At 49.4% G+C, this 19,978-nt stretch overlaps 2 protein-coding genes across 7 annotated transcripts; one reads left to right on the forward strand and one right to left on the reverse strand.

Moving 5' to 3' along the window:
* Positions 1 to 676: 676 nt before the first annotated feature.
* On the reverse strand, positions 677 to 10,446 carry LOC133396165 (cilia- and flagella-associated protein 69-like). 4 transcript variants are annotated; one of them, XM_061665659.1, is made up of 23 exons: positions 10,392 to 10,446; positions 9,124 to 9,183; positions 8,985 to 9,050; positions 8,473 to 8,582; positions 8,316 to 8,392; positions 7,755 to 7,856; positions 7,180 to 7,332; positions 6,514 to 6,691; positions 5,857 to 5,980; positions 5,638 to 5,686; positions 5,438 to 5,559; positions 5,128 to 5,359; positions 4,723 to 4,887; positions 4,301 to 4,416; positions 4,103 to 4,221; positions 3,814 to 3,895; positions 3,484 to 3,676; positions 3,275 to 3,412; positions 2,890 to 2,966; positions 2,068 to 2,265; positions 1,554 to 1,640; positions 1,394 to 1,477; positions 677 to 1,185 (listed from the first exon to the last, which is right to left on the reverse strand). In XM_061665659.1, exons 3-23 carry the CDS (start codon positions 9,042 to 9,044, stop codon positions 1,060 to 1,062), a joined length of 2,592 nt encoding a protein of 863 aa, XP_061521643.1. In that variant the 5' UTR covers positions 9,045 to 9,050; positions 9,124 to 9,183; positions 10,392 to 10,446; the 3' UTR covers positions 677 to 1,059. The 4 variants fall into 4 exon arrangements, with proteins under 4 accessions (XP_061521643.1, XP_061521641.1, XP_061521642.1 ...); XM_061665657.1 differs by lacking the exon at positions 10,392 to 10,446 and adding an exon at positions 9,348 to 9,809; XM_061665658.1 differs by lacking the exon at positions 10,392 to 10,446 and adding an exon at positions 9,348 to 9,433 and having other exon boundaries at positions 9,124 to 9,231.
* On the forward strand, positions 10,057 to 19,397 carry LOC133396166 (lysine-specific histone demethylase 2). Of its 3 annotated transcripts, none has more exons than XM_061665662.1 (21): positions 10,057 to 10,244; positions 10,514 to 10,656; positions 11,764 to 11,885; positions 12,498 to 12,587; positions 12,678 to 12,789; positions 12,874 to 12,987; positions 13,068 to 13,106; positions 14,055 to 14,247; positions 14,332 to 14,516; positions 15,027 to 15,197; positions 15,282 to 15,356; positions 15,603 to 15,737; positions 16,232 to 16,403; positions 16,486 to 16,613; positions 16,885 to 17,016; positions 17,097 to 17,177; positions 17,245 to 17,361; positions 17,704 to 17,829; positions 17,902 to 18,024; positions 18,139 to 18,291; positions 18,563 to 19,397. In XM_061665662.1, exons 1-21 carry the CDS (start codon positions 10,229 to 10,231, stop codon positions 18,644 to 18,646), a joined length of 2,511 nt encoding a protein of 836 aa, XP_061521646.1. In that variant the 5' UTR covers positions 10,057 to 10,228; the 3' UTR covers positions 18,647 to 19,397. The 3 variants fall into 3 exon arrangements, with proteins under 3 accessions (XP_061521646.1, XP_061521647.1, XP_061521645.1); XM_061665663.1 differs by having other exon boundaries at positions 17,097 to 17,171; XM_061665661.1 differs by having other exon boundaries at positions 14,055 to 14,516; positions 17,097 to 17,171.
* Positions 19,398 to 19,978: the final 581 nt, after the last annotated feature.

Genomic DNA, 19,978 nt, shown 5'->3' on the forward strand with positions numbered 1-19,978 from the left:
TAAGGCTCGGTTGAACATTTTGGTGCTTAAATGCACGTTTCGTTCTCCTTTTGTCTTGCCAGTTTTAGAGTCAACTTCAACTGGGACTAACAAATAAAGAGCTTGAAGCAAGCACGCTTGGCCTCTTATTTGGAGAGCTGTGCGAGCCAGAGTGGGAACCAGCACGAGGAAATGCTTAAAAATGTGTTTCACAAGTTTACCTGTGCTTAAATGGCGTGAAAGTATTATTGCGCCTCTATATTGCTGAGTTTCCCCTATTGCAGAAGGTTCTGGAACACATCCCCGCGATGATAAACAGGTTCACCGACCGGCTTGAGCAGGCCCCGCCTGTGTGGAGTTTGCGTGTTCTCCCCGCGCCTGCGTGGCTTTTCTCCGGGTACGCCGCTTTCCTCCCACATCCGCAAAACATGCGTGCGAGGTTGGTTGAGGACTCTCAATTGCCCGTAGGCGTGAATGGGAGCGCCGACGGTTGTTTGTTTCTATGTGCCCTGCGATTGGGTGGCGACCGGTTCGGGGTGTACCCCGCCTCTCGCCCGAACACAGCCCGGGAGGGGGCTCAAGCACGCCCGCGAGCCGCGTGAGGATAAAGCGCTACGGACAATGGATGGACGGATGGAAGAAAACAGTTAACGCGAAAGAGCTGACCGACGCTGAACTGAAATGCGGTGCGATTAACTGAAACGTGGACCAAAAAAATGCTTCGAATGAGTTGAGAATTGGCACATTTGTAACATTCACTCATTATTCTGGGGATGTTCTAATTGGAAAACGTGACATTTTGTCCTCTTTTCTTCAAAAATAATCAAATAGTCATATTTTAGCTTAACGCATTTTCATCTTTTGCACACATTCAAGTGAAGTCAATTCAAAGGACTTTCGTAGTGTATGAATTTCTGCACTGTTGAACATTTGGTTTCAATTGAGTGAGAAATTGTAAGGTTTTTTTCTTGATGAAAATGCACCATGACAGTCATATGATATAAAAAAAGAAAGACTTTTTGCTCCGGAATAAGAAGACATAAAGATGAAGATGGCTGGTAAAAGAGTTTGCGCGCGCTGTCAGTCTTTTACGTTGCCGTAACGCGGCTCGCGCGAGGCTTCCTGGTGCGCCGCCGCCGTCACGGGAGTTTGGGCCACCGTCAGGTTCGCGCCGTCCGCGTCCACCTTCAGCCGCCCGATAAACACCTGCAACGAACACCATTAAATATCAACACACGCTCCAGCCGCAGCACGCACGGCATTTGTAGTGGTTGAATATTGTTGATGTTAGATGATGGCAATATTTGGACCTTTTTTTAATATCGCATGGAAAAGGGTTTCCACGATAAGCACAAGAAAAACCAATCTGCAAACTACATCACGGCAACGACGCCTGTGTGTGTTGTTGTCACACCTCTTGGGGACGCCGCCCCGCATCCTGGTTCGCTGGCTCGGTCCTGATGGACTCCATGTGTTTCTCCCTCTTTTCTTTGATTTCCTGCACAAAAGAAGAACCGTACCAACCCTTCGGAGGAAAAGCCACCGACGTAGCATTGCTGACGACAAAACCAAACCTTGAGGATGTCATAGTTGGACGTCCTGGAGACAAAGTTGCGCCATGACTCGGCCGTGAGCTGACGTTGCTTCCAGTGAGACTTCATCTGCAACACAACGGACAACAATGAGCTCAAATCAGGGCAGTTTTGTGTTTTAGAGGGCGCGCGTATTCCTACAGCTTAAGCTCTGATTTTTTTGTCGTGTAGCTATATCATGTACAGTAATGACATATGTAAAAGGAATGTCAAACAAATGCAATTCCATTTCTTTGCTTCACTTCAATGGACTTTGCACTGCTGCTTCTGGCGGGCGCGACTTGGCCACCTGGGGCACAGGAACGCAGACATACGGATACAAGCCGCAGTAATGTTAGCCCCTTTTTTGCGGAGGATAAAGAATATATGCCTGCGAGTACCGTCCTGTTCTCCGTCTACGAGTGTTGCGCCAACGTTTGCCACGGAAAGAGTTATAACACGTTTGTTAGCGCTGAGCTAAGGCGACTTCAGGGAACTACGCGACGCCGATGCTCACCTCTCGGTACATAAGCGCTTCTTCCTCGTCGGCCTCGTCATCGTGTCGCCGCGAGACTCGTTCCTGCTCGGCGGCCACCGCCTCGGCCGCGCGCCGCGACATCCGCCGGGCGGCGCGCAGAGTCTCCCGGTCCGGCGTGACGGGCCGGACGCCCTCCAGGCTCAGCTCGCGGCTGATCTCGTCCCACACCTCGCTCACCTGCGTCACATCATCCCGTACTTTTTGGCTGCCTCAAACCGACTGTTCGATTTCGGGCACGGGTCCTTGAAACAGATTTCTTGTCGATGGATAAAACCGGCGTCGGGGATCTTTTTTGTAATTTTCTAACCTTCCGAGAATCCCCCAAATGATGATGCAACTTTGATGCCATGCTGCGGCCGCGTGGAATAGCGCAGGCAGAAAAGATTGGCAATTTAGTGTCACCCATCTGTCAAGTCTATCTGATTCCGATTAGGCTCTCAGTAGGTCCAACACCCGAGTAGGATTGGGTCAAAGTACAAGTCTGGACTTCAAACCAAGATGTCTGACCAATTGCTGTTCAATTTCGAGCATGGCTCCAGAAGACTTTTTTCGTGCGGATCCGTGAAACGGGTGTCGGGGGCTGATTTTCGTCCTAACTTCCCAGGGGGCGCTACAGAGTCACGTTTGGAGAGTCGTGCTTGAGAGCCCTAAAATTCCAAAATTGCCAACAGGGTAGACGGGTTTGCCAAAATGAGTGCGTTTTCGGGGGAAACGGGATTCATTCGTGGGAATAATCATTCCAAGCAATTTCAAGACAGCCTAGCAATCATAATAATGATACAGCCGCTGTTTTGGTCTTACCTTGAAGTCAAGGTACCGTTTGACGATACTCAAGGTCACTCTGTCTTTTACGGACAATCCCGGAAGGTCCCGGAAACCTGCACAAGTGCAAAAGGATCGTTTCGGTTATCAGAATCAGAATCAGAATCATCTTTATTTGCCAAGTATGTCCAAAACACACAAGGAATTTGTCTCCGGTAGTCGGAGCCTCTCTAGTACAACAAACAGTCAATTTACAGAACACTTTGGGGACATAAACATTGACATTGACATTCAGTTATGTGGACATTTCATCACCAGTCGTCCATTTTCTTTACCGCTTCGTGTTTGCCCGTCGGTATTGGACCCACTGATGTAGCTATTTCAACCCGGTAGTACCTTTTAATGCATAATTTGGTAGTTTTACCGATCCTGCAGAAGATCAAGTAAATCTTGGACAGCGGGTTCTCTCGCATCTCCAGCACGGCGGCGCTGTGCGTGTCCAGAGTCGACATCAGCTCTGCGTCCTCCAACTTCCCAGGAGCCAGGACGGGCTGCTCGGGATCTTCGTACGGGTAGAAAAGAGAACTTCGACCCGCGTTTCGTCGTTCTTCAGAGGCGGCGACTCGAACGAACCTGCGATCCCGCCGTGTTGGTTTCGGATGACTCCCAGCTCCTCTTCCTCCCGCCGCCACACTCGCAGCAGGAGACTCGGAGCCGTTCGCCCGCCGCCGTCGCTCCAGCTCAGGATGTGAGGAATTGTGTTCTGGTTGTCGCACAGTTCCAGCAGGGTGGCCAGGACCACGCCGTGCACACATTTGGGACTCGACTGAAGGAAAAATGAAGGCAGAGGTTCAAGATTTCTCCCCTGTAAGGAGTCCCTGGACCTCAAGAGTTTAAGAACCCCTGCGTTAAAAGACCCCCACCAGACTCTCCCTGGATGTCATTAGGTTTCGAGTCCCTTACACTGAGAAGGTCGAGTAGAACCAGTACGCCATCTCGGGCTAAGAAGCAATCCTCTGCGGTGTAGCAGCCCACGATGCAGGTGCTGACAAAGCAAAGACAAATCATCATTTGCATTGCATTCATTTTCGATCAACCCTCACCCGTCAGGAACCTTACCCGAACCTCACTAAACAGAACCCGGAGCCCACGAACCCTAACCCCAAAGGTACAAAACAACATTTCCTCCACAGAGCTAGTAGCTTGTCACAAAGAGTGACTGATTGAAAGCGTTATCTTCAGCTGTACTGACCGCAAGCACACCAAGGTTGACAGGAGAAGCTTGTTGTGTCCAAGGCCGCTGTAGAACATGCCGGCGCCTCTCCTCAGGAAGTGGACGGTCATCTCCACGCCCTCGGAGCCGAACAGCTCCTGCCATGCCAACGCCGGGAGTGTCAAACACTGCTTGTCCGCCTTTCAGAATGTGGAAACTTGAACTTGTCTCAAGTACCTTTCTGTGGATGTCGCCCTCACACAGAGCTGCGAGGACGATCTGCATGTCTGACTTCATCTCCACGGTAACCGCATCCTCCTCGCCGGGGCTCCATTCCATCTGCATCAGAAGCTCTGAGGAGTGGACGCATAAGTTGGAGGACATTTTCAATGAAGGGCGGAATGTACCAAAAGAACAGAGCTTCTGACTGCGCTAACCATAACCGAAACACCTGCTAACTCTAATCGCTAACCTACTAACCCTAATCCCGATAAACCCTAACCTCATAAACCCTAAGACCCCGAATCCCTAACACCACGCGTCCCAACCCCACTGGCTCAATCCAAACTAACCTAACGCTACTAACCCACACACCTAACCCTTACCCCAACCTCCTGAACTCTAACCACCAACCAACCCCTTTAACCACCATGACTGACCTAGAAGCAGGTGTATGGTCCCCTGGTCGCACAGGTCCTGGTTGAGGGTCTTGTGAGCCAGCGAGGTGACAGATCTCATCAGCCTGACAGAGTAGCGCATGTGGGCCTTCTTGCTGCCTCGCCCTCCAGTGGCGTGGAAGCTGTGACCTTGGCCGGAGAAGCCGTCTGGAATCGAAAACCAAGTCAACGAAATTTCCAGGAAGTCCCGTCGAGTCATTACTTGAGTTAAGCGAGTCACGAGTCAAGTCATATACTCGCTGAGTCGACATCAAGTCCAGTCTTTCAAAAGCTTTAGCGAGACCCGAGTTCTGAAATTGGCAACTGAAGTCTCACTCGGGTCAAGTCATGCGACTTGAGTCCCTTACCGCCGCTCCGCTAACCCTAACCCCGTTCGCGATCTCTCACCTTGCCTGGCGCACCAGTCCAGCAGGTGCAGCAGCGCCACGTTGCCGTAGCAGGACATGTAGTGGTCCAGCACCAGCGGGGCCACGGTAGCGAGGACCGCCAGAGCCTGCAGCTGGAGCTCCTCCAGCTGGACGGACGACCAGTCGCGAGACCCCGGCCTCGCCGCCGAGGGGGAGGCGGGCGGCTCGGCCAGCGTCAGCAGAGCCAGTATCACTTGTTCCTCCCTGAAGATCTACACCGCAAACAAATCAGAATCATAGCACAACGCACCTTTCGGTGTTTCGACGTTTGCAGAAACAGGAGGAGCCACCTGGATAGTCGCAGGATCTCTGGACATCACAACCAGCAGATTTAACAGCAGCTTCTTCATTTGCAGGTCCTCCATGTTGTACGTCATCTTCAGCTTGCCCGCCCAAGGGTTGCCACTCTTCACTGAATCGGAGGCACGGGAGACAAAGTGTCCGTCCAATCCAGAACAATTCACACGGAACCGGCGGGAATTGGCCTTACGTTCGGGAAACGTGCAGAGCGCAACCAGCTGCTTGGCGAAGAGGCTCTCCTGAACAATGACATCATTATTTTTCGATGCCAAAGCGATAAGGCCGTTGAGTTTGAATGACAGGCGGGGTTTTAGCGGAGGGACACATTTCTGGTCAAACACGACTAATTAACTACGAGCGGCGCTAAACCTCAGGCTAATCCCAACCCACCCGAGAAGACGCCACTTACGATCAGCAGAGCGCAGGAGTTCTCGGCAAAGTGGGTGGTGAGCACCAGCAGATCGTTGCGGACTTGGAGGTCGACGTGTCGGGAAGTGTTCAGCACGGCGTGGGTGAACGCTTCTTTGAGAGAGCTCGAGGACAGAAAGCGACAGATAAAACGGATGAGGGAAGACGTTGCAAAAGACAGCTTTTTCAAGGTGACTCGTGGAGTTAGGATGGCCGAGGTCAGGGCTCGCGGGGTTAGGGTTAGTTGGGTTCAGGTGAAGGGGGTTTCGGGGTCAGGTCGAGTCACTTTTATTTGTGTAGCGCCAATTCACAACAGACGTCATCTACAGGCGCTTCGCGCATTGAGCAGGTCGAGGACCGAAGTAGAAGAAAAGCACAGATCGGCAAACATTTGGCCACAGAGGCAAGGAAGAAAGCTCCAACAGAACCGAATCTCTGCGGAGCGAGCGTCCGCCTCGGCCGCTTGGGTTGAGTTGGAGAGAGAGAGCGAAAGAACGGGTGGCGGACGGAGGACAACGGGTAGAGGGCTCGAGCGGCAAGAGAACCACGGGTACGACGACAGCCGTTTGGGTAGCGGGTTAGCGGCATTGCTAGGGTTAGGGTGAGCGGGGATGCGGTGTCAGCGGGGGTCAGGTGTAGATTTCACGGCGTTGCATACATTGCACATTCCAAGCTGCCGAGCTGGGCGGCCACCTCAGACTTGTCGCCTCGCTCCAGAAGGTTCCAGAGGATTTCCGAGGAGTGGAACAGGATCAGCCCGGTCGGGTCCGGCTCGTTCATGCGCAGACAAACGCTCTCGGCCCCTCGCACGCTCAGCATTAAAGCGCAGTTCGTATCTAGCCGGCCGACATAGGACAGGATTGGTGACCGACGGCGGTGAGAAAAAGCCGCCGCACCCTCGTTCGTTTCAACAACTTTTTGGGCTGTACAAAAATCAATGATTCCAAGACTGTTTCTCCACCTTCAACGTGATCTAGAAAGTGCACAACTCACTTTAAAAAATGAGTCAGCTAATGCGGGTGAACCAGTGAGCACACCCTGTCATTATTGGCACGTAGCTGTGTTCACAATTAAACTCCTGTGAAATGGACGCAGCTCACACATTGCACCATTTCACGCACCTCCCGTTAACCCCAATTCAGATGTTCCAGTGAGCTTTTCCTGACATTTGTCTTTCTTTCTAGCTAACACTGACTTCATAATTCCCTCCACCTTGTAACACACTATCACATATCCCAAAAGTTGGCGTTTGAACAGGGGTGTGTAGACTTTTTCTATCCACTGCGGCTAACGAAGGAGGCCCGGCAATGCCCTCGACACTGACCGGACGTGCTGGAGAGCATCTGGAGCGTTTGCAGCAGCAGCAGCTTGATGGCGGGCTGCTGCTCCAGCGCCGCTACGGACAGGAAGAGCGTCTCGGCCAGGTCGCTGCGCTCCAGAAGCCGCAGTCGGTAGCCGGGCGACGTCGGCTGAGGCCCTGCGCGCATCGACGCTCGTCAACGGAGATATGAGGCCAAAACGCACGTGAAATGACCGGGCCGCAACATTAGGGACACCGTCCAGTGAGATCCGCTGCAACGATTCTGCTTACTTTACAACGATAACTCCAATCTAATTGTTTACGGGTGATTCCTAACCTCAGCTGAGCCAAATTGAATCTTAAATGCTACGCGGGTGTTCCTCATGTTGTGTCCGTGCAAACAAACGGACAACACAAATCAACTGAACGCAAACGAGACGACAAAGACTTGACGTTATGCGGAGGCGGGAAAACAAAAAGATGAAGAAGACGAGATGAGGTCAAAGGTGACAAAGAGCGAGACAAAGGGAGGAAGAGAGGCTAACTTAGTAAAAGGCGCTGGCGGGAGCGGAGAGTCCGACAGTCGGGCCGGAGCGTACCGTCGAGCGGCGCTTTGCCGGGAGCCGAGCAGCTGTAGTAAGACTTGACCGACTCCACCGCCTGACGCCTCACCTCGCCGTCCGACACCCGCATCAGGTAGCCTGCGTGCGCGGGAGACACCGTCCGCCATTGACATTAGCGAGTCATATTAGGAATAGAAAATACAAAATACATTTCAATGACCTTTTTTTTTCGAAAGGGGGGGGGGGGGGGCGGCACAATATTTCCTAACATTGGTTCATTCAAATGTGTACAATTGCAGGTGTTTGTGATGTCACAAAATGAGAGCACAGTCAATGCCTTCTTCTCCCATTGAGGTGATTGAAAACTGGAAAATGTGATGGCGCACGCGTGCGCTGGAGCAGGATGTGGCGTTCAAACACCTGTCACCATTCAACGTGCCTCTCAGCAACCACAAAGCACGTTTGGCGGCTCTAGTAGGCTTTTCCTGACATTGTTTGACTTTGCCTTGTTTCGTGCTGACTCTGACTGCTTGCATTGGCTCTCTTTCGATGCTGTACCTAATAAAGCGCCCCGTAAGCGAGGTGGGGTTTGCGTACCAACGCGAGAGAGGAACCGCTTGACATCCTCGGCGTAGTTGAGCTCGTCGGACATTTTCTCCTTCAGGAAAGGGAGCCTTAGAAGCAAGAAAAGCAACACTTTGTCATATTCGAGAGTAACAAAACGCTTTGGGAACACAGCAGGAAAGCTTCCTACCTACAAATTTGGAGCGCCTCGCACAGAATGTCGCAATATTCCGGTTGCTCGTCAGCCTTCTCGCCGCAGACTTTGAGGATCCTCGAGATGCTCGCCAACTCCCTCAGCAGCTTGACGACGTCAAGGAAATGGCATTTCTATTGTGAGCGTCTACGGGCGCTCTGCGAATCCACGAGCCCGATTCCAATGAAGTTGGGACGTTGTGTTTAAACATAAATAAAAACGCAATACGACGATTTGCAAATCATGTTCAACCTATATTTCATCGAACACACTACAAAGACAAGATAGCTCATGTTCAAACTCATCTACTTGATTGTTTTTAGCAACTAATCGTGAACTTCGAATAGGATGGCTTTGTAGTGGATTCGATGAAATATAGGTTGAACACGATTTGCAAATCTTGGTATTGCGTTTTTATTTATGTTTAAACACAACGTCCCGACGTCATTGGGACTGTATTTGCATCCCCGCATACAGGGAGGAGGTGACGCGGACACCACAAAGGATACAAAGCCCTGTTTTCTCCTCTTGAGCAGCTTCTTCAGCACAAATGTGTGCCTCTCCTGCATGTGGCTCTAGAAAAGAAAGCGTCCTGATGTTGAACAAAAACAAAGTTGACAAATGCCACAATAAGTGCATTCGACTTACTGTCAGGGGGTCTTCAAGCAGGCAAATCACCTTGCCCAGGTCGAGATTTCTTGTGCACACCTGACACAGAGCCACATTGTAAACAAGAAACTGCTTTTAATGTTTTATCTGGATTTAAAAAACAAACAAAAAAAACGTTACACAAACACTCAAAAGACATAAAAGCATGACCTTTGAGAACATTTGATATTTGCATTTCTGTAGAATTGTACAGCAACAACTACCTCCGCTTTCCTTATGTGCACAACTTCACATGAATCCATTTTGGATTCAAAAACAAACAAACAAAACAATCTAATCTCCTTTAGCAGCATTCGACTCTAGCCATTGTTTAACCCAGTCAGTTGTTTCAGTCGAAACGACGACAAAACACGCCAAATGTCACAAAAGACAACGAATAAGTGGAATTATTTCTCTAACTCGACATTTTCTCAACAAGAACTGGAAAAGAACCTAAAATCACGTCAAAACATCACGTAGCTGTGAAATGCTGCGTTCTCGTTCCTGTGGAAATCGGATTTCCCGGCTTCACCGTCGGACAAAGAGGAACTGGACAACGATATTAAACACGGGAAACCTGTATGTTATCAGATCATATTGTTAACTATTTGTAACGGGTTTACAGCACGTAAAGGGAGCTTTCCATTGCGTTCATTCGTGGTGTAGGGTCTATTTTGTTAGGTTGCGGTGTTTAAAATGATGGAATATGCTGCTGCTGCCGTTATATTCGCCTGTTAAACTCCACGCTAAAACATTACACAATTTCCGTGACGTGTCATGCGTTTGGTCCTTTGGATAGACTCAAAAGTGACGTTAGCCGCCTTAGTTTTCAAATTTCCAAGGTTCGTGAATGGGACAATGAAAGAAGTTTGACTCGCAGTCGCCATGGTGACAGACGACAGCGACGGCGAGCGAGAGGAGCCGAAAAGCCTTTTGGAAGGAAGCCGCCCATTTCCTCCCCAAACCGGTAGTGGTATTGCAGCGGCAACAACGCGTTTATTTGCCACCGCAACAATAACAGGACGACGAGTGGAAAACGTCGAGCGGCTACAGAAGAACTCAAATCAACTACATTTGAATCCAGAAGCACGACGAGTCCAACAACATGCTGTCGGACGCAGGTCAGTGCTGATGACAATAGCCGCTGCTGTTAGCAACATGCTAAACGTGGCACGCTAACAACATGGCTGATTTAAAGCGCTCGTTGTTGTGTTTTATCGAGGCTAAAGTCGCATTTGAGTCGTTCACTCGGCCGCATTTGTGTTTACCCGTCACGATGAGCCGCGTCGGAGCTGCCGCCTTGTCGGTTAGCGCGGCGACAAAAGGCCAGCGGTGTCCCATCGCGTCGACGTGACGTCACTCACCGGTGCCCGGGCTTGTTGTTCACCAGACTACCCCGGGAACGGCTCCGGTGCCCGGCGAGCCAAGAGGAGGAGCTCCGGGGAGTCTGCGGGCGACGGCCAGGCCCTGCGGTCGTCCGGGAGGCAGACCAACGTCCGGGTGAAGCGGGCCAACAACCCTCCACCTGGGCAGGTACAGCTGAGTGCTCGTCTGCTAACCCTCCACTTATTTCACTCCCACAGCTTTCTGGGAGAAGGCAACTCTCATTTGTAGGGCAACAAAACGTTGAAACGACGACCCCCAAAAAGTGACAAAAGACAACGAATAGGTGGAATTACTGATCTAACTCGACATTGTTGAGTCATCGACAACGAGCTCGATCATCAGTGGATCGTTTCCAGACCTGCTTTAACTTGAAATTGTCCAAATCCTCAGAATTTGAGCCTCTCAACAGTAAATATTCTCCCATTTCTGTCATCCTGCGTGAAATCACACTGATTGTCTTTGCGTGGAATCAAAATGAGACATTTGGAAACATCTGCTTTTACTTTGGAAAAGAACGATCAACATTTTCGCTTTTTTTTTTTTATGATGTTACGGACCAAACCAGTGGTCTGAAATCAATCATGAGCTTTTTCTCTCTCTCTCTGTGTGTGTGTGTGTGCATTTGACACAATTTCAGTTGGAAATAATGTCCCATTTTTGAATAAAGGGATTCATTAATTTCTGGATTCAGTGGGGAAAAAAATTGCCAGTTTAATCAATTATTCGAATCATTGTAATTTGCTGCCCTAATATAGCCCTTCATGACAAAAGAGTCTCCAAGGGCTTCACAGTTCACCGTAATTCACCACGGACCATCCGGACAAGGAAAAGCATTGATAACAACAACTAAAACAAGGAAGAAGCCTTGAGAAAAGATGGCGGGTGGAGGGAGGAATTAAATGGGCGGCGACTGAGTGGACGTCATTTATCGCTCGGTATGATGCCGTACAATGTTAGTTACGACAGCGAGAGAGTCAATTGAATGAAAGGAAGCGCCGCGGATAGACTCCTGGGGGGGGGGGGGGGGGCGACGACGACGCGCTTCTCCTTAAGACCTGTACGGGTCGGTCCGCGCCAAATCCTCAACAGCGACATCGCCACCTGACCGTCTCCCAGGAGAAGGCGGGGCAGTAAAACAGGCCGAGTTGCGGGCGGCGCACGCTTTCATGCGCATTTTCGACGGGGCGCCGTCATCGGATCTCGTCCGGGTGTAATTCCGACGGATAACAAAATGCTGGATTTGTGTCCTTCCAGAGCAAAAGGAAAGCGACGGACACGGAAGAGGAAGACGACCAGTCGGAGAAGAAGTACAGGAAATGCGAGAAGGCGGGCTGCTCGGCCACGTATCCCGTATGTTTTGCGAGCGCTTCTGAACGGTGGGCACCTTAGTTGAATCACTCTTTCTTCATTGTATATCTCTACTCTGCATTCTTGCCCAATTGAAGCATTCTTACATCAAAAGACGCAAAAATGGAGAGTTACAGAAGAAGATTGCAGCGCCCTTAACGGTTCTGTATCGTACTGATGTGCTGATGTGTTTTTGCTAAGTAAAGACTTTTGACTTTATTTTGGAGGAACAACCCCCCAAAACACTTATTGGCACTTTTCCATGTGTTCTCAATAGCGCTTATCCTGTTCAGGGTGGCGGGGCGCCGCAGCCCGTCGCAGCCGAGGCCGAGCGAGAGGCGGCCTACGCCCCGGACCGGTCGCCAGTCAGTCGCGGGGCGCATATAGACGCGGACAGCCATTCGCACTCACATTCACACCGCCACTGAGTGGGAACTGAACCCACGCTGCCCGCACCAAAGTCAGGCCGATGTAGCACTACACCATCGGTGACTTTATCGAAGAATTTTGGGTTTAAAAAGAACCCAAAAACAAATAGCAGGGGTCCACTGTATCATTGTATTGCATTTCACAACTGTATTTGTGCATCTGCAAAAAAAGTCCATTTTCCATAGTAGAGTTTTTTTGTTGTCTTTATCCAGATGTGCTAAAAATGGATACACGTCTCGCTGGTACCATCTTTCGTGCGGCGAGCACTTTTGCAACGAGTGCTTCGATCACTACTACCGAAGGTAACAGCGCCTTCTCCGCAATGAAATCGGTGCCGGTCATCGTTGATGATCGTTTGGGCGGCGTCGTCGTCGTTTGTTTTCTTCTCGTAGTCACAAAGACGGCTACGAGACGTTTGCGGCGTGGAAAAAAGCGTGGACGAGTAACGGCAAAACCGAGCCCAGTCTCAAAGCCTTCATGGCAGACCAGCAGCTTCCCTACTGGGTAAAAACCCGGCGTGAACGACGACGTCGTCGTCTTGGCTTTATCTCGCTGACGGCGGAATGTTCTTTCCCGGGTGGCGTTCAGGTGCAGTGCAACAAAGCCGACTGCAGGAAGTGGCGCCAGCTGACCAAGGAGATCCAGCTGACGCCTTCGCTGGCGGCCACGTACCGCTGTGGGATGAAGCTCAACAACGTCAAGGTAAACCGGAAGCCGAAAGCCATTTCTAATTGAGAAGCAAGCAGGACTGACGGTTCTGACTCGCGTCTGCGTGTCCGCAGAGCGAAGGGCCGGACCAGTGCTCCCAGCCAGAAGACCTGGTAAGTTCATCATCAAGGCTCTGACCCTTTATTTGGAGCAAACAAGCGTCTCCCTCCGCCATTGTGGTTGGACTGAGCCGTTTTTTAGAAGTTGCATTTCTGCTCGTGTGGTTAGCATCATGAAAAAGCCAAACACAAGTGCAATCGAGCCTTTTGATCAGGGGTGTGCAAACTTTAGTGCTCAAGCGCCACGTTTGATTTAAAAAAAAAAAAAAATATATATATATATATATATATATATATATATATGGACAAATGTGCCAGATGATTTGTCGATGAGATTTTATAACGTGTATGTAAAATGTCATTTAAAAAAAAAAAGAAGAGAATAATTCATTCTTATTTTTTTGTCATTTTTGAATTATATTATTTATTATTGATGTTGTTATATTGAGCCTGTTGTATAATAAATACAAAATGTGCACTACTGGGCAAACATTTGGGGTGACTTACAAATGTAAGTAAAGAAAAGCATTTTTTTTACCACATTAACTTTATTTGGGATTAATTTAATGTTGTCTTTATTATTGACTCGGTTGTCCCGATCTGATCGTGTAATTCTGAGTTGATCAGTAAGATACATCGGATGAAAAAATGTTCCATCCTTTTCAAACATTGGTAATAATCCCGGAATGGGTTTTCATTTGTGACGGAAAGTGAAGCCCTCTTTTTCCCCGTCTCTCTCTTTTTGCATTGCCGAGCTCTCGGATCGGGACTGGGTTTCCGCAGATTCGAAATCAAGTGACTCGGTCTCACGTGGAAAAAAAAATGTTGTTTGCAATAAATCAAGTAACCGACAATTTAATGAAATCAAATGAATGCAAATCAATGAGCACGTTATAAATAACCAACTAAACGAATGTGGCCTGCGGACCACTCTTGGCGCCAATTTGGCTTTCGATGCCTTTTGGGTTTTCGATGTTCTTAACTCCGAATCTTTTCTGTCAGAGGGTGGCGGAGGTGACGGACAGCTGGTGGCACTCGATGCTCATCTTGCCGCCGTTGTTCAAAGACAGCCCGGCCACGCCCTTCCTGGTCGCCTACTATCCCGACTGCGTGGGCATGAGTCCTTCCGGCTCCCCCGGCGGCGCGGCGCTGAGCGAGCTGAGGGCCGACCACTGCAGAGCCGTCCGGCCCCGAAGTACGTGCGGGTCGACCTCGTCCTCGTCCTCGTCCTCGTCCTCGTCCTCGTCGTGGTCGTCATTCACCTTTCCGCTCTGCCCAGTCGCAGGCCTGTGTCCGTACTTCCAGCCCTTCTACCAGCCCAACGAGTGCGGCAAGGCTCTGTGCGTCAGGCCCGACATGATGGAGCTGGACGAGCTTTACGAATTCCCCGAATTTTCCCGCGATCCCACCATGTACTTGGCACTGCGCAACCTCATCCTGGCCTCATGGCACACAAACTGCAAGGTACACACACACACACACACACACGTTTGCCCACCCTCTAAACTCCTCCAGCCACAAGTGACGCTACGTTTCAAATTGTCATTGAGCTGTAAACTCCCAGAAAGAAAGTGAGGATCGAGCCACCTGTCCAGGTCAGGTGATGCCTTCTGGGACAGTCTGAAATCATACATTTCCTTACAAAAAAATGGCCAGTTCTCAGCTCTGAATTGGTTCCTGTCATCCAAACGGACGTAGCTTTAGTTGGAGCAGGCATTCTAAATGACCAAGAAGAAACCTTTTTTCCATAGCTGTTTCAGTTGGAGCAACAGTTGATGAATGGCTTTCCAGTTACCTTACATGTTTAGTCTAGATTCTATGTATCTGTGTGCCTCTTTCCGAGTCAGATGTTGCCTTCAGGGACAGTCTAAAAACTCCACTTTTCTCAGCAAATACGAGCGTGGCGATGAATTGTAAGGACAAACCCAAGCGGAGTGAAACGATGACTCTGACGATGTTTCCCCGCCGCGGCAGGAGGTGCTGACAGTGGAGAAGTGCGTGATGCAGGTGGTGGTGCGCGGGCTGGTGAGGGTGCGCTGCGTGCAGGAGATGGAGCGCGTGCTCCACTTCATGACCAGGAAGGGCCTCATCAACACGGGCGTGCTGGCGGTCCAGCGGGCGCTGCTGCCCGAGAGGCATCGCGCGGTGAGGCCCGGGCCCTGCCCGATCAACTGAACGGAACCGCCGGACGTGACCGCCTGACTTGGTTTTATGCTACGATTTTTGCAGAAGAACGTCATCGTGATCGGCGCGGGGGCCTCGGGGCTCGCCGCTGCACGCCAGCTGCACAACTTTGGCACTCAGGTTTGCGACCTCGGAATAGAACGGGAACAGGGACGAATAATAATTATGAGCAAAACATAACAATGTACCTGGAAAGTGAATTCTGAGCGGTCTCTACTGGTTAACTTCTTTTTAATGACCATTACGAATGTTTAAAACGTTGAAGGTTTTATGGGGACGATTATGCTCCATGTGAACTCTTTCTGATGTGTGAAAAGGCCGATTTTTTTGATTTTTTTTTTCCCGCCTCCACTGTACTGGTCGCAGGTGCTGGTGTTGGAGGCCCGCGAGAGAATCGGCGGTCGCGTGTGGGACGACACGGCGCTGGGCGTCGCGGTGGGCCGGGGAGCTCAGATCGTCAACGGCTGCGTCAACAACCCGGTCGCCCTCATGTGCGAGCAGGTGACGGGAACTAAAATAAACCTTTCCCAAACACGTGGCAACAGTAATTGAAGCACAGTAAAAAGAAAGGTCAGAAGAAGCCTACTAGAACAACTGAAATGCATTTGGCCCTATAAGCCAATGGTTACACATCACACTACCTTTGGAAATGATTTATCTTGGTCTCATTTTTCATATCACAAATATTTAAGCAGGGGTGTGTCGACTTTATTTTAATAAATAATTGGTTCATTTCTTTATTATTAGTAATTGTTATTTCATTATTTGCTAAAAAAACAAAAATGTATGATTGTGTTATTCAATTGGTTGACTGTCATGAAAGTATAAGTAATACAATTAAAACACGCCAATTGAATTATGATTCAAATGAACTATTTTCCTTTTTTTTTTTTTTTTTTTTTTTTTATAAACGAATGATCCTGCCCTCGTGTCCGCTTTAAAACTCAAACGTGGTCTTGATCCCAAACGTTTGCCCGAGCGCTCTCCGTCCACAGATGGGCGTCCGCATGCACAAACTGGGGGAGCGCTGCGACCTGTTTCAGGAGGGCGGGCGGGCCACCGACCCCGCCATCGACAAGCGCATGGACTTCCACTTCAACGCCATTCTGGACGTGGTGTCGGAGTGGCGGAAGGACAAGTCGCAGAGCCAGGACACGCCGCTCGGAGGTGCGCCAATCCACGTCGGATAACCTGCAAAGAAAGGAAGGAGCGCAGTGGAATTTCAACTCTTGTTTGCTTTGTTTGACAGAAAAAGTGCAGGAGCTTAAAAAGAACTTTCTTCAGGAGTCCGGAATCCAGTTCAGCGAGCTGGAGGAAAAAGTGCTTCAGTTTCACCTCAGCAACCTGGAGTACGCCTGCGGCAGCTCTCTGAACCAGGTCGAACTCCTAAGAATTCAATTCAGCTTTTTTTTCTGAAATGGGGTTGCGCGCTGAGCACGTTCCATACACACCTGTAGCATATTGAAACCATATTTGATGGGCTATGCTAGTGGTTCTCAAAACTTTTGACATAAAAAAAAATCAAAAATACTTGGAGATTTTTATCCAGGCAGCAACTTCCCTGTGAACAGGATAAGCGGTCGTAAATGAGGCATCGTTTTGAGCGTCCTGTGTGTGCGTGTGCGTGTACGTGTGTGTACGCACGCAGGTTTCTGCGAGGTCTTGGGACCACAACGAATTCTTTGCGCAGTTCTCAGGAGACCACACGTTGCTCACCAAGGGCTACGCCACGCTGCTCCACAAACTAGCCGAGGGCCTCGACATCCGCAAAAAGTGCCCGGTGGGGAAATCATACCTGTAGTTTTGTCTTCTATTCAACGACAATTGTGCTGAGAAAAGTGCGTTTTTGCCTTATTTCAGGTGAAGTCCGTTGACTACTCAGGTGATGTTGTCCGAGTTACTTGCTCGAATGGCTCGCAGTGGACAGCAAAGAAGGTCAAAGCAAGTTGACAATTTTTTTTGGGGGGGGGGTCGAGCCCTCTTGTTTAAACGTTGAACCTTCTTCTAGGTTCTGGTCACGGTGCCGCTGACCTTGCTGCAGAAGAACTTCATCCAGTTTGTACCGCCGCTTCCGGACAGGAAAATGAAAGCCGTCCACAGTTTGGGAGCAGGCATCATAGAGAAGGTACGCAGTTACGGCAAAGGGACTGTAGTTGATTTGTTGCACTCGCAAGCTCCGAGAGGTAAAGGCAGGCTGAGGCCACTTAGATATGGAAAAGAATCTTCAAATAAACTCTAAAGTTAATAGGCAGCAAGTGGAGAGAGGCCAGAATAGGAGTCGTATGCTCCCTCTGACGTGTTCCGGTCAAGTGGCGAGCAGCAGCATTTTGAACCATCTGGAGACGTTTGAGGCAAACCGTAATAAACAATTTGCTGCATTTACGACTTGTATTTCCTTTATTTTTGAAATTCAAATTGAGTGTGGCGATTGTATCCTTTGAATTTGACCTCGCAAACATGCCAACAGATCGCACTGAAGTTCCCGTACAGATTCTGGGACCACAAGATCCAGGGGGCCGACTACTTCGGTCACATCCCGCCGACTCCCGACAAGCGAGGCATGTTCACCGTCTTCTACGACATGGACCCGCAGGTTTGTTTTGTTCCCGCACGTAGAAGCCCACCCTTGCCGGTACCGACGCGTCCACGTGTGCGTCGTGCGCAGGGGAAGCAGGCCGTGCTCATGTCCGTCATCGCCGGGGACGCCGTCGCCGCCGTGCGGGACATGCAGGACAAGGATGTAGCGGCCGAGTGCGTGAAGGTGCTGCGGGAACTCTTCAAGGAGCAGGTAGTGATGTGGTCACGTAAGCCTTTGTGCCTGGAAATTGACATTGATAGGTTTTCAATCGGAACTGGCGAAACCAGCCAGCGACGCACAAACGTGATTCGCCATCTCTGACAGGAAGTTCCGGAGCCTCTGCATTTCTTGGTCACACACTGGAGCAAAGACGCCTGGTCGCAGATGTCCTACAGCTTCGTGAAGATGGGCGGCAGCGGCGAGGCGTACGACATCATCGCCGAGGACCTTCAGGGAAAATTGTTCTTCGCCGGCGAGGTGCGAAAAGCTGCCCGAATTTCATATTTAGGGCTCTAATGATACATGTATTTGGATTTTGAGGTACAGAGTTCCTATGCGAAACATTTCGGAAAGGATCAGCAAGATAGGAAGACATGATAGTTCGGTTTCGTTGGCGTTGGGATTAAAGGGCGTCCTTGGACAAGCGTCTTCCCGCAAAACCCCTGCTGGACCGAATGTGACCGTTAATCCAAGTTACATTCCGAGCGGGGATTTTAATGAATTTGTTCCCCCCGCTTTGTGTTTCCAGGCCACCAACCGACACTTCCCTCAAACCGTGACCGGGGCCTACCTGAGCGGGGTCCGAGAAGCCAGCAAGATGGCCGCTCTCTGAGATTCCGACCGGCCCGGACGCGCGGGTTGAAACGCCACCTCACTGTGTCACGCACAGACAAACACAAACGGCAACGTCGACCACCAAGGGCTTCAAAGAAACTTTGACACTCAATCCCAACGCGCCGTAAATAAAGCGTGGACCCGCTGCCTGGCTCGGCCCGAACCTTCTGAGAATCCAACGCTCACCGTTAAGCAGCAAGGCTCACCAGAGTGGTTATTTCGAGGTTTTTGTTTAGTTTCCACCCAATGTTTAATACGGCCGGTGTTGTCATTGTGTGTGTGTGTGTGTGTGTGTAAAAGGTTACATGTATAGAAGGCAGAGTATGTCTGTTGTCAAACGTTTTGTTGATTTGGGATGCCTGTTTGAGCCAACGCAGGAGTAAGTAATACGAGTTGTTTGGAAATAACAAACTGCTCACACACGCAAAAGGAATATTGCGCTTCGGCCTGAAATTTGAGTAGTCATGGAACAGACTCTTTACTTTCTCAGGGATGACATCAGGACAGGCAGTAATTCATGTTTAAAAACAAAAAAAAGAAATCAATGTTATCCAGCTTGCGTTCGTCCCTGAGTGAGGAATTTAAAGTTGGTCAACTGCACAACAATATCGTCACTGTCCCTGACGTTAGTCCAGTTTCCTCGTTTTCTTTCCCCATTGGCGACATTTCTAGACAAATCTCTTTGTCACACATTTTGGCGCTTAGTATTTATCTGCTTTACTGTCTGTGAAATAAATCGTGCTGCAAAATGCCATTGGTCTTTCTTGTTAAAAGTGTTTAGGTTTAGCTTATCAGTCAAGTTTCCAAAAGATTACAAAATACACAAGTTTGCATATTAATGTTTATCAACTAAAAAATGTGGACTAAAAAAAAATATATATTTCCTGAGTTCAATAAAGTTCTTCGAATCCTGCTTGAGTGGTAGTATCTAACAAGTAAATCAATAGATATAGATAAGAACATTAATCAACATTTAATGTAGTTTACCAATGATTGAAATGCTATTAATCCGTTCCAGCCCACTCTAACAACACACACACACACACTAAATAAATAAATTGTTTTTTTAAACGCGTTTGAGAAATTTTTACTCATTGCTACTCTACAGTGTTACCTAAAAAAACTTGTTTCATTTGTTCTCATGACCTGCAAAGATGTAAAATGCAAGCACAAAACAGATGTTTGCTGGCACCATCTAGTGGTGAGAGTCTGAAGCGCAATTGTATCCAAAAAAATCTCGTATCGAAAGACAAAAAACAGTCAAAGAAGGTCTAATTGCAAAAAATCATAAGACAAGGCGCTCGTATCTCAAGATACCGCTGTAACTGTT

This window comes from Phycodurus eques, chromosome 20 (assembly GCF_024500275.1).
Source record: "Phycodurus eques isolate BA_2022a chromosome 20, UOR_Pequ_1.1, whole genome shotgun sequence".
NCBI lineage: Eukaryota > Metazoa > Chordata > Actinopteri > Syngnathiformes > Syngnathidae > Phycodurus > Phycodurus eques.

Coding starts and splice junctions, on each gene's coding strand:
- LOC133396165 (XM_061665657.1), bottom strand. CDS start 9,437: ATGCTGCTAAAGGAGATTAGATTGTTTTGTTTGTTTGTTTTTGAATCC. Junction 9,051..9,123: donor TGCTTGAAGACCCCCTGACA/GTAAGTCGAATG, acceptor TTTCTTTTCTAG/AGCCACATGCAGGAGAGGCA. Junction 1,478..1,553: donor CCAACTATGACATCCTCAAG/GTTTGGTTTTGT, acceptor TCTTTTGTGCAG/GAAATCAAAGAAAAGAGGGA.
- LOC133396166 (XM_061665661.1), top strand. Junction 17,017..17,096: donor ACATCCGCAAAAAGTGCCCG/GTGGGGAAATCA, acceptor GCCTTATTTCAG/GTGAAGTCCGTTGACTACTC. Junction 17,362..17,703: donor GAGCAGGCATCATAGAGAAG/GTACGCAGTTAC, acceptor ACATGCCAACAG/ATCGCACTGAAGTTCCCGTA.